We start from the raw sequence: 13229 nt of genomic DNA on the forward strand, positions 1-13229 counted from the left end.
ACAGATTTGATACATTAAACACTAAAGACCGAAGACCGGAAGAGTTGTGGGATGACATCAAGAACATCATACATGAAGAGAGCAAAAAGTCATTATGAAGACAAGAAAGAAGGAAAAGGTCAAAATGGATGCCAGAGAGACACTGAAATTTGCTCTCCAGCGTAGAGATGCTAAAGCAAATGGAAGAAATTAGGAGGTACAAGAGCTGAACAGAAAATTTCAAAGGTCAGCTCGAGAAAACAAAGTCAAATATTGCAAGGAAATGTGCAAAGATCTGGAATCAGAAAACCAAAAAGGAAGAACACGCTCAGCATTTCTCAAGCTGGCGGAACTGAAGAAAAAATTCAAGCCTCGACTTTTGTTATTAAAAGATTCTCTGGGCAAATTATTGAATGATGCAGAAAGCAGAAAGAAGATGCAGAAAGCATCAAGAGAAGATGGAAGGAAAACACAGAGTCACTATACCAAAAGGAAATGGTTAATGTTCAACCATTTCAGGAGGTAGCCTGAAGATAATATGGTCAAGAGCCAATGATCCTGAAGGAGGAAGTCCAAGGTGCATTGAAGGAATTGGCAAAGAACAAGGCACCAGGAATTCATGGAATAAAAATTGAAATCTTTCAAGAAAGTGAGGCGGCACGGGAGGCACACACTCATCTCTGCCAAGAAATTTGGAAGACAACTATCTGGCTGACTGATTGGAAGAGATCCATATTTGTGCCCATTCCAAAGAGAGGTGACCCAACAGAATGCAGAAATCATTGGACAAGCTCTTTGATCTCTCAAGCGAGTAAAGTTTTGCTAAAGGTAATACAGAAACGGCTGCAAGCATACATCGACAGAGAACGCCCAGAGGTTCAAGCCGGATTCTTCAAAACAAACCTATGAGTTTGGTAGACAAGAAAAGTGAGACGTAATTCAATAACTTGCCCAAGGCCACATAGCTTAGGAAGTGGCAGAGCCAGAGTTCAATTTGAGGTTGTCTGGATCCAAAGTGCTTGTGGTGCTTCGTCAAGTTAATTCTGACTCATAGCGACCCTATGTGCAACAGAACAAAACACTGTTTGATTCTGCACCATCTTCACAAGTATTGGCATGTTTGAGTCCATTGTTGCAGCCACTATGGCAATCCACATTGCTGAGGGTCTTCCTCATTTTCATTAACCCTCTACTTTACCAAGCATGATGTCCTTCTCCAGGGACAGGTTCCTCTTGACAACATGTCTAAAGTATGGGGGATGAAGTCAATCTATATTCACTTCCAAGGAGCATTCTGGCTGTACTTCTTCCAATACAGATTTGTTTGTTTTTCTGGCAGTCCACGGTAACTTTAATAGTCTCCTCCAACACCATAACTCAAATGTATCAATTCTTCTATGGTCTTCCTTATTCATTGTCCAACTGTCACTTGCATATGAGGTTATTGAAAATATCATGGCTTGGATCAGGTGCACCATAGTCCTCCAACTGACATCTTTACTCTTGAACTCTTTCAAGAGGTCTTGTGCAGATGTGCCTGATGCCATAGGTAAAGTATGATATGATAATGAAATGTGCAAACCAAAATGGAAGAACAAGAAAACAAATTCAAGCCTTGACTTGTGATACTGAAGGATCCTATGGGTAAAATATTGAATGATGCAGAAAGGATCAAAAGAAGATGAAAAGAATACACCGTCAGCGTACCAGAAAGAAATGGTTGCTATTCATTTCAAGAGGTAGCATATGACCAGGAACCAATGGTACTAAAGGAAGAAGTCCAAGGTGCACTGAAAGCGTTGGCAAAGACCAAGGGTCCGGGAATTGATGGAATACAAATTTAAATCTTTCAACACATTGATGCAGCACTGGAGTTGCTCCCTCATATATGCCTCTCTCTGGTGGTGGTGGTAGGTAGGTATGTGCTGTGGAGTCGGAACAGACTCATAGCGATCCTGTACAAGGTTTCCGAGGCCATAAATCTTTCTCCCGCGGAACCGCTGGTAGTTTCGAACTGCTGACCTTAAGATTCGCAGCCTGATTATTGATTCTTAACCACTACACTACCAGAGCGCCTTATGCCTCACTCTACTCCTTCCCAAATTATGAAGCTCTGTTTAGGTTTTTTCTCTCGAACATGGAAGCCATGATGATAGCAAGAGACACTCCGCAGCACCTAGTAAGGCATCCAGGACACAGAACTGCATAGTATAAAAGGTATTGGGGGTGGGGGTGAGGAAAATGGGGAGGGAGAGAGGACTAAGTGATTTCTTGTCCTGGAAACTGGGGTTGGGTTGAGGAAGTGGCAGCAATTTGTAAAACATGGACATTAACTCCAGATCTGGGAAACCAGGTTCCCTGCCTCTGACCTATGAAAAGACTGGAAGTGGACTACATCCAGAGAGTCTGAAAGGTTAATAAGTAATCTAGTTAGAAAAACGATCTGCGGTGTTGAATCCAAGCCGTGTAAGGTGGCATTATTGGTTCACGTCATCGAAACACCAATTAAACTAGCCCTAACCATCCCGGCAAAGTCGATCCCAGGGTCTCTCCTAGGACAACTTTCCAAACTCAATCAGAGCAAAGAGCTGTCGTCAGCGCGGGAACCTGCAACTGAGAGCCGGAATCTTTAAGTGCAGAGCAGCTGGCGCATGCGTAAATCGATTTCAGTCCTCCCCAGAGCGTTTCGCCATATGGGCCAATCACAATGAGGTATTGACTGCGACGCCTGCGTACTTGGTCTCCGGTCGCAGTTCCCTGTCCTTTGCTCTAGCACGCTGTCTGCAACTGTCCAATGCTCACGCGGAGCCGGGAGGCGGAGCCTGCGTAGTGTGCGTGGGAAGGGGGAGGGCATGGGCAGGCGCCCATGGTGTTTGACCCGGCGGTCTGTGAGTGAGAAGAAAGGGAAGGAGAAGGTGGTCTGGAGGAACTGTTGCCGAAATGTTCCGGTGTGGAGTCCTGGCGGCGGGTGCCTTGCGTCAGAAGCTGTCGCCTTTGGTGCGGACAGTGTGCGTCCGAGGCCCGAGGCAGAGGAATCGGCTTCCAGGTGACTGACCCATCCCGGGCACCCTTACCTCCGGCGCCCCTGGGCCTGGAAGTCCTAGGCTCTGCTGCCTCGCAGCCCTTCCGCCCTCTCCCTCTCAAAAAACTGAACACACCTACAGTTGCAGGAATCTGGGATTGCGATTCAAACTATGGTTTCAGAAAGCAGAGAAATCCTCCCGGCCATGCCGAGCTGACCTTCATGGGACTTGCACCCCAGTAGTCGGTGTGAGGATGGCGCAGGACTGGGTGGTGTTTGGTCCTCCGGTACCTAGGGTCGTTATGAGTCAGAGCCAACTCGAGGGCACCTAAGAACAGTCAGCAATCGGCATGAGCCCCTTCTTGGGAGGGTTTGCTGATCAGGATGATAGATAGAACAGCTGGCCTTCGTGTCTTGTCCCACCACGACACGCCCACCCTTTTTGAGCCGTGAGGTCAAGTAGACAGACTTTATCGTGCACTGACCGTGAGACTGTAAACAGAAAATTTAAGCCCCATGCCTGAGTTTCTTTGGTAATGAGGATATTATCTACTCTACCTTCCAAACCCCAGATGGCCTGTGACACAGAAACAATGCATTGCAAGTCACTTGTGCCCCAGATCTCAAGATTGTTGGCCCAGGATCAGTTTGAGATGTTTGGCCAGTGTAGCTCTGGGTGGTCGCTAAGGCTTCAAAGGAATGGTTTGCAGTAAGTATTGTACTTTCCTCCATAAAGTTATAGCATCAGATTTTCAAGCTTGAAGGGGTTTTCTGGTACTCATTCATTTTATAGCTAATAAACCAAGGCACAGAGAACTGAAATATCGTGCCCGAGGACACATAGCTAATTCATAGGTCGAGAGAGCTAAGGTTACTTTGCTGGTCTCTAGGCCTCTAATTCCCATGCCACAACTCCACACTGTTAAGTAAAGTTTAACCTCAAAGGATAAGAAGAAATTCAGTTCTCCTCCCAGTAATTAGCCTACTGTACAACAAGTATCCATGAATTTATCTGAGCTTAGCCTGAAGCTGCTTTTATTTTTAACTTGTACAACTTCATGGTGTAGTGAATTATCCACCTGTAGGAGGTGCAATAGGAGCTCTGGTAGCGTAGTGGTTATGAATCGGGCCTTGAACCTCAAGGTCAGCAGTTCCAAACTACCAGCAGAACAGCGGGAGAAAGATGAGGCTTTCTGCTCTGGTAAAGATTTACAGCCTTGGAAACCCTGTACAGGGTCCCTATGAGTCGGAACCAACTCCCAAGCACATAACCACCAGCCACCACCAGGAGGTGCAATAAACAAAACATACACCAATGCAACATGTACAATCTAGTAACGTTGATTACATTCAAGTGATGCAGCCATTCTCACCTGCTTTCTGAGTTATTCCTCCCTCATTAACGTAAACCCACTGCGCTCTAAGGCTCCTATCTGATCTTTCTAGTTGCTCTTATCAATCTGATTCCACATCAGTAGTTCTTAAATGACTGCTGAGGTTATTTTTGGTTTAAAATTTAAAGATTATCTCAAGGCAATAGTTTTAGGGGCTTTATCCACCCTCTCTGAAGAAGTCTGAGGTCCATGATAACTTGAAATTCTGTTCTACATTTCCCCCGTTTGGTCAGGATTCTTGTGTGGAATCTTTGTTCAAAATGTTCAATAATGGTAGCTGGGAACCATCCTCTTCTGGTTACTTGGCAAAGGGGGCAGTTGTTCATGGAAGTCGGTCTCCTCCTCCTGTTCTTGACTCTCCTTCTTTCTCTGTTGTGCCAGGTGACTAGCCTAATTGTGTCATGGATGGCCATTTGCGGTCTTATAAGACCTCAGGCACTACACAGTAAACTACAAGGTAGAATAGAAGTATTAAAGATACAAGATAGCAAACAGTGGTGGTTGTAAATATACAAGGAAAGTTCAACACGTTTGTGGAAAAATGGAATGAAAAGATAATGGAATTTTCCTACGAACTTTTGAAAGCTCCCTTTTATCTTTCACACAACTTTTAACAGTTGTACCACTTATTGACAGCAATTTGAGCAATTGGCTGTGCAACTCTGCGTTTTAAAAAAAGAATGAAAAACCTTTGAATGATCGATCATACCAGGGGCACTTCTGGTGCTTAGAAACTAGAAAGCAAAAAATATTTATATTAGTTTGGTAGAGGTTTTGCACATATGCATTTGAACAATTTTTCCAGTTGCTGTTCTTCAATATGGAGTCCTGTTGTGGTGCTGGAGGATAAGCACTGGACTGCTAAATACAATGTTGGTGCTTCAGACCTACCAGCCGCTCCTCAGAAACCCTATACAGGATCACTGTGGCTTGGAACTGACTCGATGGCACTTAACAACAACAACAGTGCTTCAATAAAAGGAGTTCTGATGGCATGGTGGGTTAGGCATTGGACTGCTAACTGCAAGGTCAGTGATTCAGATGAGGCTGTTGCTTCTATAAAGATTTACAGTCTCGGAAACTGTAGGGTCGTTGTGAGTCAGAATCAACTCAGTAGCGGTGGGTTTGATTGTGTGTTTTTTTTGTTTTTTGTTTTTTGTTTTATTATGCTTCAATAAAATATTCCCTGATGGGTGTGGCTCAGATATATCCTAAGACATAAATTGCTCTTAGAGCTTAAAATTATCTGCCTTGAGTTTGTAACTAATGACCCAGCTGTGTGGCTTTTGGGCCTTGAAATGATAGTACTCTGTGCATGTTGGCCAGCAATTTGAGAAGTATCAGATAACCCAAAGATTTCATCCACATGGCATTTTCAAATTTTGCTCAAGACTCACAACTTTTTATTAGCATTGTTAAGTCTGACCAAAAGGTCTCATTAATTAATCACAGGTTTTTGAAGTTAAATTGTTTATGGGATTACTGCTATTAAAAACCATAAAACCAGTTGTCAGTTGCAACTCATAGTGACCCATGTGTGCAAAGTAGGATTGCACTCCACAGGGATTTTGGAAGTAGGTCTCCAAGCCTTTTTTCCACGCCACCTCTGGCTCTGTTTCAAACTGTCAATCTTGCAGTTAACAGTAAAGCACTTAACCGCTTGTGTTACCCAGACATTCCTGTTACTGTTGACATGCCTTTGAGTCGGTTCTGGCTTACAGTGACCCTGTGTAGGGTTTCCAAGGAGCAGCTGGTGGGTTTGAACTGCAGACCTCGTGATTAGTGGTCCAGTGCTTATCCTACAGCGCAAATACAGACTCAGAATGCCTTTTTCCATTGCATGACCTTGTTCAAGGGCAGTCTGCTGTGAAATACAACCTGGCTTCCTGAAGTATTTGTCAGTCCTTGTACAGACTCCTTATCCTTTGAGTAAGCACCAGAGGATGACAACGCCTTCCTTTAAAAATGCTTAGGAGTGGGGCCTCAATCATTCTAGGAATTGACACTGCTCTGTGGCTTCATTTTACTCATTGTTTTTAATTGATTCACATAGTAGTGGTGGTAAGTGCCTTGGGGTAGGTTTTGATTCTTAGGGAGAGTTTAGGGTTTCCGAGGAGTGGCTGGTGGATTTGCACTGTCAACCTTGTGGTTAGCAGTCCATTGCTTACCTAACAGCGCCACACCAAGACCTGAGGTCGGGGAGATGCAATATTTGTTTCTACACCATTTCCCCCTCCCAGAATGAAGATGGGATGGAAGACGGAAAGCTTGCTTTGTTCTTTCCCTCTTCCCTTTGTAAGGAGTCCTAATCTCACTGTAGGATAAGCCTTGGACTGCTAATCACAGCTGCTCTGCGTGAGAAAGATAAGGCTCTCTAGTGCTGTAAAGATTGCTAAGTCGGATCTCTTCCCTTTATACTTTTTATTTCCCGACATTTGTTTTGAAAATTTTCAAACTTACAGAAAAGTTGTAAGACTGGTATAACAACCATCTGTCTTTCACCTAAATTCATCGATTGTGAACTTGCTATATTTTATATTTGTATCTGTACAGCTCTATATGAGAGGGCTTCAAAAATTTCATGGAAAAATTTCATGGAAAAATTGCATTATCTTTCAATTCCGTTTTTCCCCTCCAGACCCTTTTCTGAGGCGCCTTTCTGTAGACTCAAACCTCCAACCTTTAGGTTAGCAGTGGAGCACACTAACCATTTGCACCACCCAGGGGCACCATTGTTGTTGTTGTTGTTGTTATTGTTATGTTCTGTCGAGTCAGTTCTGACTCATAGCAACCCTGTATACGGTTTCCAAGGAGCGGCTGGTGAGTTTGAACCACCCACCTTGCAATTCAAACCAGCATTGAGGTCAAGTGCTTATCTTACAGCACCACACCAGGATTCCATGAATATATATGTTGTTAAGTGTTACCGAGTTGTTTCCGACTCATAGGGTTTCCGAGGAGCAGCTGATAGGTTTGAACCACCATCCTTGATGTTAACAGTCCAGTGCTAATCCTACCAGAACTCGTGGTAGTGTGCCGTGGAGTCGGTTCCGACTCATAGCGACCCTGCATAGGGTTTCCGAGGCTGTAAATCTTTACAGGGCAGAAAACCTCATCTTTCTTCCGGGGAATGGCTGATAGTTTCGAACTCCTGACCTTGAGGTTACCAGCCCAACTTGTAACTACTACACTATATATCAAGAGAGACAGCATGCTAAACTACCTGAAATGTTACAACTACTGTAACACTTCACCCACCAATCTTTCAGCATGTGTTCTCGAAGAACAGGGGCATTCTCCAACATTAGCACAATACCATTACCACTTTCAGGAAATTTAGTGCTAAGAAAATACTATCATCTAATAACACCCTCCCTGCCCAAGTTTTTCCAGGACATTAGCAAACTCGATCATTCCCATCTGTCACCATTGTCTGGTTCATTTCAGTTACATATGTTGCCTTTTGCCTTAATAGCTACTGTTTGTTTCATTAAGGAGCCCTGGTGACTGTGGGTTAAGTGTTGAGCTGTTAACTGCAAGGTCGGTGGTGGTTGGCCGTTCAAACCCACCAGCCATTCAGTGGGAGAGAGATGAGGCTGTCTGCTCCTATAAAGATTTACAGTCTCGAAAACTCTAGGTAGGGTTTCTATGAGTCAGAATTGGCTCTATAGCAGCGGGTTTACTTTTTTTTCCTGGTTATTTGTTCATTTACTTTTATTTGTTTGTAAGAGGGTATGTCAAAAAGTCTTCTGCTAGGCTGTACACACACAGGTTTATTTGAAACAAAATATGTTTATAAATATGTCTCTGTGATCAGTAGATGACTGCAGAGAAGTTCTTTCAGCAATACACTTGCCTTAGGGTGCCTGCGGGGAGTGGGGGGCGGGAAGATACTTTTTTGTACCATGGAAAAAAACAATTTTGAGATCAGAGCTAATACCAAAATTTTAACAAAACTCAAGTGGACAGCTTTCAACTAATTGAAACTTTCCAACAAGTTTATGGGAATGTTGCTTCACATAAAACAGCAGTTCTTAGATGGATCGTGCATTTTACGGAAGGCCAGGAAGACCTCAAAGATGAGCCAAGAGAGGGAAGACCGTCAACCCCAGGAATGAAGAAGGTGTGGCTGGAGTCCAGAAAGTTGTTGAAGACTAGAATTACCACTGATGCAATACTACTTAAGTTGGGATCTCATATGGTTTGGCATTTTCAATTCTAAGTGAACACCTTGGCCTCAGCAAGCTTTCGGCTTAATGAGTGCCAAAAGCATTGTGTGAAGATCAGCTAGCTCAAAGAGCTTTTCATCGGTCTTTTAGGCAGGATCAAGCTAATGAAGATGAACAAATCATAACCGGGCCAAGTTGTGGATCTACCAATATGATCCAGACAGCAAGGTCCAATCAAAACAGTGGCTTCTAAGAGGATCTGCAGGGTCAATTAAATCTAAGGCTCAGAGAAGTCAGCTCAGAAGGTTATGGAAGTAGTTTTTTGGATTCCAAATGGGTGAGCTTGATAGATTTTTCTCAAAGGACACAGGACAATCAGGAGGGCTTGTTAGGAAGAAGTTTTAAGCAAATTTAAAACAGCGTTGGTCCGAAAAAGGCCAGGGAACCTGCGCCGAGGAATTTTTTCCCATCACTATACGCCTGCTTATTTTTCAAGGATCGAAAGGGCTATCCTGTGAGACTTTGCTTGGGAAACCTTTCCTCACCCCTGCTATAGCCCTGATATTACCCTTCAGGCTTTTTTTCCCCCCCCTCAAAACTCAACTTTTATAAGGAACACAATTTGAGCCACTCGAGGATGTGGTGTATATCAAAGAACACAGAATTCTTTGGGGAAGGCTTGTTGTTAAGTACCATCGAGTTGGTGCTGACTCATAGCAACCCTGTATAGGGTTTCCAAGGAGCAGCTGGTGGGTTTGAACTGTTGACCCTTGAGGTTTGCAGTTCAGTGTTTATCCTGTAGCACCGCACTGTGGAAACATTGCCTTCAGAAGTCTATAGACCTTGATAGAGAATATGTCAAAAAATGAAATTTTGAGAAATATCGAGAAAATTCCTATTTTGATACCTTGGTTAATAAAGGTTTCTATGATTTTATAGCAATGCTTTTTCCTTAGCTTGTATACTTTGCCTCCTTTCACAATGATTGGAGCCACCTAATAGTTCTCGCTCCTGTGGGCATTCAACAAGAGGAGCCCGGTGGCTTCGGTAATGGATATTTTCAGTTCGGTCATAGTTTATTTGGTCACCAAACATTGTGCTGCCTGTGTGATCAGATTGGTCACTGACCCCCCTGACCTACAGTTCAAATATTTGAACCTTTTTCTCTATTTGGAATCTTTTTTTCTATCCTTCGAACCGCCTTAAAAAGGAAATTGGACTCTTTGTGGGCAAGGATCCAGACCCCCTGGAGACCGCCAAGTAACTTTTTTTGAAGTCTAGAAGATGAGCCTTCCCCCACTTTTTCTGCTGAGGCACAGCTTTCCTGAAGGAATGATCTGGCAAGTTGGCTTTTTCTGTCACCAGTTAATAAATTATATTTTCTAGAAACTTTCTGGCGTTTTGAAGGGATGTGTGTTGCACGTCTGAACTTTCTTCTAGATCGTGTTTCTCAAAGTTGCTTGGTCATAGGAATCAAGTAGTGGGTCCACCCCAAGCCTACTGAATGGGCCTCTCCCAAAGAGGGTCCTGAGAACATGTATTTTAACAAGCCCCTCCACGTAATTCATGATATCAGGCAAGTATGAGAGGTCCCAAGGGGGCTCTAACAAGGATTTTTTAAAGTTCATGAAAAAATGGAATGGAAAGAGAATGGGAATTTTCCCACAAGCTTTTTGAAGCCCCGCTAGTGCTGTGTGGATGAATAGTGATTCTCTTCCTTCGGTTCCACTGGTCAAAGAATTGAAAAGTGAAACTGAGCAACCTTGAGTCTCAACCTTGTGATTTGTATCTAGCTTATTTTCTGATGATACTCAAGAGGAGTGGCAGCCATTCTCCACCCCACCCCCCACCCAAAGCACTACACAGGGAGGACAGGGACACTGTCCCAGTAATCTTTGTGTCCTCAGTGTCTCGTACCGTCTCTGGCTTATGGTAAAATTTCAGGGAATGTTTATTGAAGCAGACTGAGCCCTAGTACTTTGAAGGACAGCTTTGCAGAAGATAGTGAGGAGACAACTTTTCCTCTCGTTATCGGAATCATTTTTCCTATAGTGCCTTTCATCTGCACTGTAGTTGTTACTACCCTGAGTGTTCTTAAATTCCAGCAAGACTTGATACTTTTAAAAAGGGCTGATAAGAGAAATCGTTGTGGGATTCTTTAGAAAGAGGCTCTGAGCTACGATGGATGGGCCTCCTAGGCATATCCCTGTTCTGTGTTTTATCCATGTGGAAAAGATCTGCTTGACATTCAAGAAACAAGTCTCAAAAGCATCTAGACCTTAGAACAACAACAACAGAAAAGAAATTAATAAAACAAACTAAAAAGAGCACGTGGACCTTTAACCATTTATGATTCCTACGTGCCTTGATTGTGTGGCTGTTTATATTTCTGGATGTAGGCCTTCTAGGGGGAGTGGATTATGAAACCTGCAGAACGGAGCCGGCTGGTTTAGATTCTATTGTAATGGTATCCTGTGGGTTTTGAGGTAACTAATTTATTATTAAAAAGTCCTGGTGGCACTGTGGGTTAGGCATTGGACTGCTACCACTAGATTGCTGGCTTAACACCACTAGTTGCTCCACGGGAGAAAGGGGGACCTGTCTGCTTCCCTGAAGTTAACACAGTCTCAGAAGCCCTATATGGAGACTCTTAGGTTTATTTGTGAAGTGACGTGGAGTTGGTTCCAACTCATAGTGACCCTGTATTTCAGAGAAGTGGCTGGTGAGTTTGAACCACCCACCTTGTGGTTCAAGCTGACCTTAGAGTCTAGTGCTCATCCTCCAGTGCCACACCAGGACTCCATAGAGTCACTAGGAGTCGGAATTGACTTGATGGCACTGGGTTTGATGTTTTGGTTTAATTGATTATTAAGCAACCTACAATCAATGGAATCTGGCTACAACTAAGCAAACAATTCAGGATATTTAGCCTTTATCAGTAGAATTAGGAAGAATGTCTGCTTCCTTCTTTCATTCCCTCAACAACTTATGTTTTGAGCACTTACTATATGTCAGGCACTGTTATACACAGCAACTTGCCGTATCAAGGATTAGAATCTTAAGTGGAAGAAAGAAATGCTCGTGTTCTGTGTGTTCTGCTTTCAGAGAATCTTGAGTAGACTGCTGCAAATAATAAGCAAGCAAGAAATAAAGAGGTTGGCTTTCCCACATATATAAGACAAGTGAGAAGCTGTGTTGCACTTGTAGAATTTTGAAGCTATGAGGGGAAAGGCATGGGTGTAATTTTACTTTATGGGTGAAAGAAAACTGCAGGGAGTGGGGAGTATAAATATATCCATGCCACACTTAGCACCTATTTGCAGTCGCTTTGTTGGTTTGTTCATGAAAATCATATTATACTTGTGTTATATCTATTTTTTTCAAGCAGTAGTTTAAATGTTAGCCAATTTCTTTATTTTTTAAACCAATTTACAGTTGACCCTTGAACCACATGGGTTTGAACTGGGGGCTGGACTTACACTCGATTTTGTTTTGAAATGCCGCATGATGGCCGTCTTTGCCACACAAGCAGTTCATCTCTCCAGTAAACTGTGTACCACAGTTAAAAAGTCATCTCGTAAATCTTGAGTCACACCATGGGACCCATCCGAAGTGTCACTGGAGATGCTGACAGTGCTCCCACGAAGCAGAGAAAAATCATGACGTTATGGGAAAAACTTGAATTGCTTGATACGTACCATAGATGAAGGTCTTCAGCGGCAGTTGCCCACCATTTCAAGATAAATGAATCTGGTGTAAGAACTATTTTAGCAAAAGAAAAGGAAATTTGTGAAGCCCTTGCTGCGGCTATACTGTTGTTGTTGTTAAGTGCAGTCGAGTCGGTTTCGACCCATAGCGACCCTGAACAGGGTTTCCGAGGCTGTAAATCTTTACGGGAGCAGATCGCCTCATCTTTCTCCCATGGAGCAGCTGGTAGTTTCAAACTGCTGACCTTGCGGTTCGCAGCCCAATTCGTAACCACTACGCTAAAAATCTTGCACTTTTTGTGAAATACCTTTTTATCTTGTATTGAAAATGCAGCTTTTATGTGGGCGCAGTATATTGTTGTTATTAAGCGCTGTGGTGTCAACTCATAGTGACCCTATATAGGGTTTCCAAGGAGCAGCAGTTGGTGGGCTTGAACTGCCAACCTCAATATGATACATATAACATAGAAAACCTGTGCTAATTAGCCATTATAGGCAAGGCTTCTGGTTAACAGAAGGCTATTAGTAGTTCAGTTTTGGGGGAGTCAAATGTTATATGGGGGTTTCTGACTGTGCTGGTGTCAGAGAGCCAAACTCCCACAATGTTCAAGGATCAACTGTACTTTTTATGCTTTTTGGGGGTAGGGGAAGCAAACTGAACCAAAAGGTACTGAACTTACATAATTCTGTACTCCTAGTTTTATCAGTTTGTAAAAAACAGGCCAAAGCAGAATCAACATATCAGTGTTATTATTAAAACAGAGGTGTTATGTCCAGATTTGGGTTAAGGTACTGTACTGCAAAGTCAGTTTGAACTGCAAGGTCAATGGTTCAAGCTCACCAGCTGCTCCTAGGAAACCCTATACAGGGTCGCTATGTGTTGGAACCGACTCGAAGGCACTTAACAACAACAACAACAGTGGAGTCCTGGTGTGTTGCTATAGGATAAAGCATTGGA

At 43.2% G+C, this 13229-nt stretch overlaps 1 protein-coding gene across 2 annotated transcripts in view; it reads left to right on the forward strand.

Annotated features, from left to right (window-relative positions):
* Positions 1-2685: 2685 nt before the first annotated feature.
* The window catches only part of AIFM1 (apoptosis-inducing factor, mitochondrion-associated, 1), a 37690-nt gene continuing 27146 nt past the window's right edge, over positions 2686-13229 (forward strand). For both annotated transcript variants that reach the window (XM_006862830.1, XM_006862831.1), the window contains exon 1: positions 2686-3025. In XM_006862830.1, coding sequence (XP_006862892.1) covers positions 2920-3025 — 106 coding nt within the window. In that variant the 5' untranslated portion in view covers positions 2686-2919. The remainder of the gene's footprint in view (positions 3026-13229) is intronic.

Source organism: Chrysochloris asiatica, unplaced genomic scaffold (assembly GCF_000296735.1).
Source record: "Chrysochloris asiatica unplaced genomic scaffold, ChrAsi1.0 scaffold00051, whole genome shotgun sequence".
In the NCBI taxonomy this organism is placed as follows: domain Eukaryota; kingdom Metazoa; phylum Chordata; class Mammalia; order Afrosoricida; family Chrysochloridae; genus Chrysochloris; species Chrysochloris asiatica.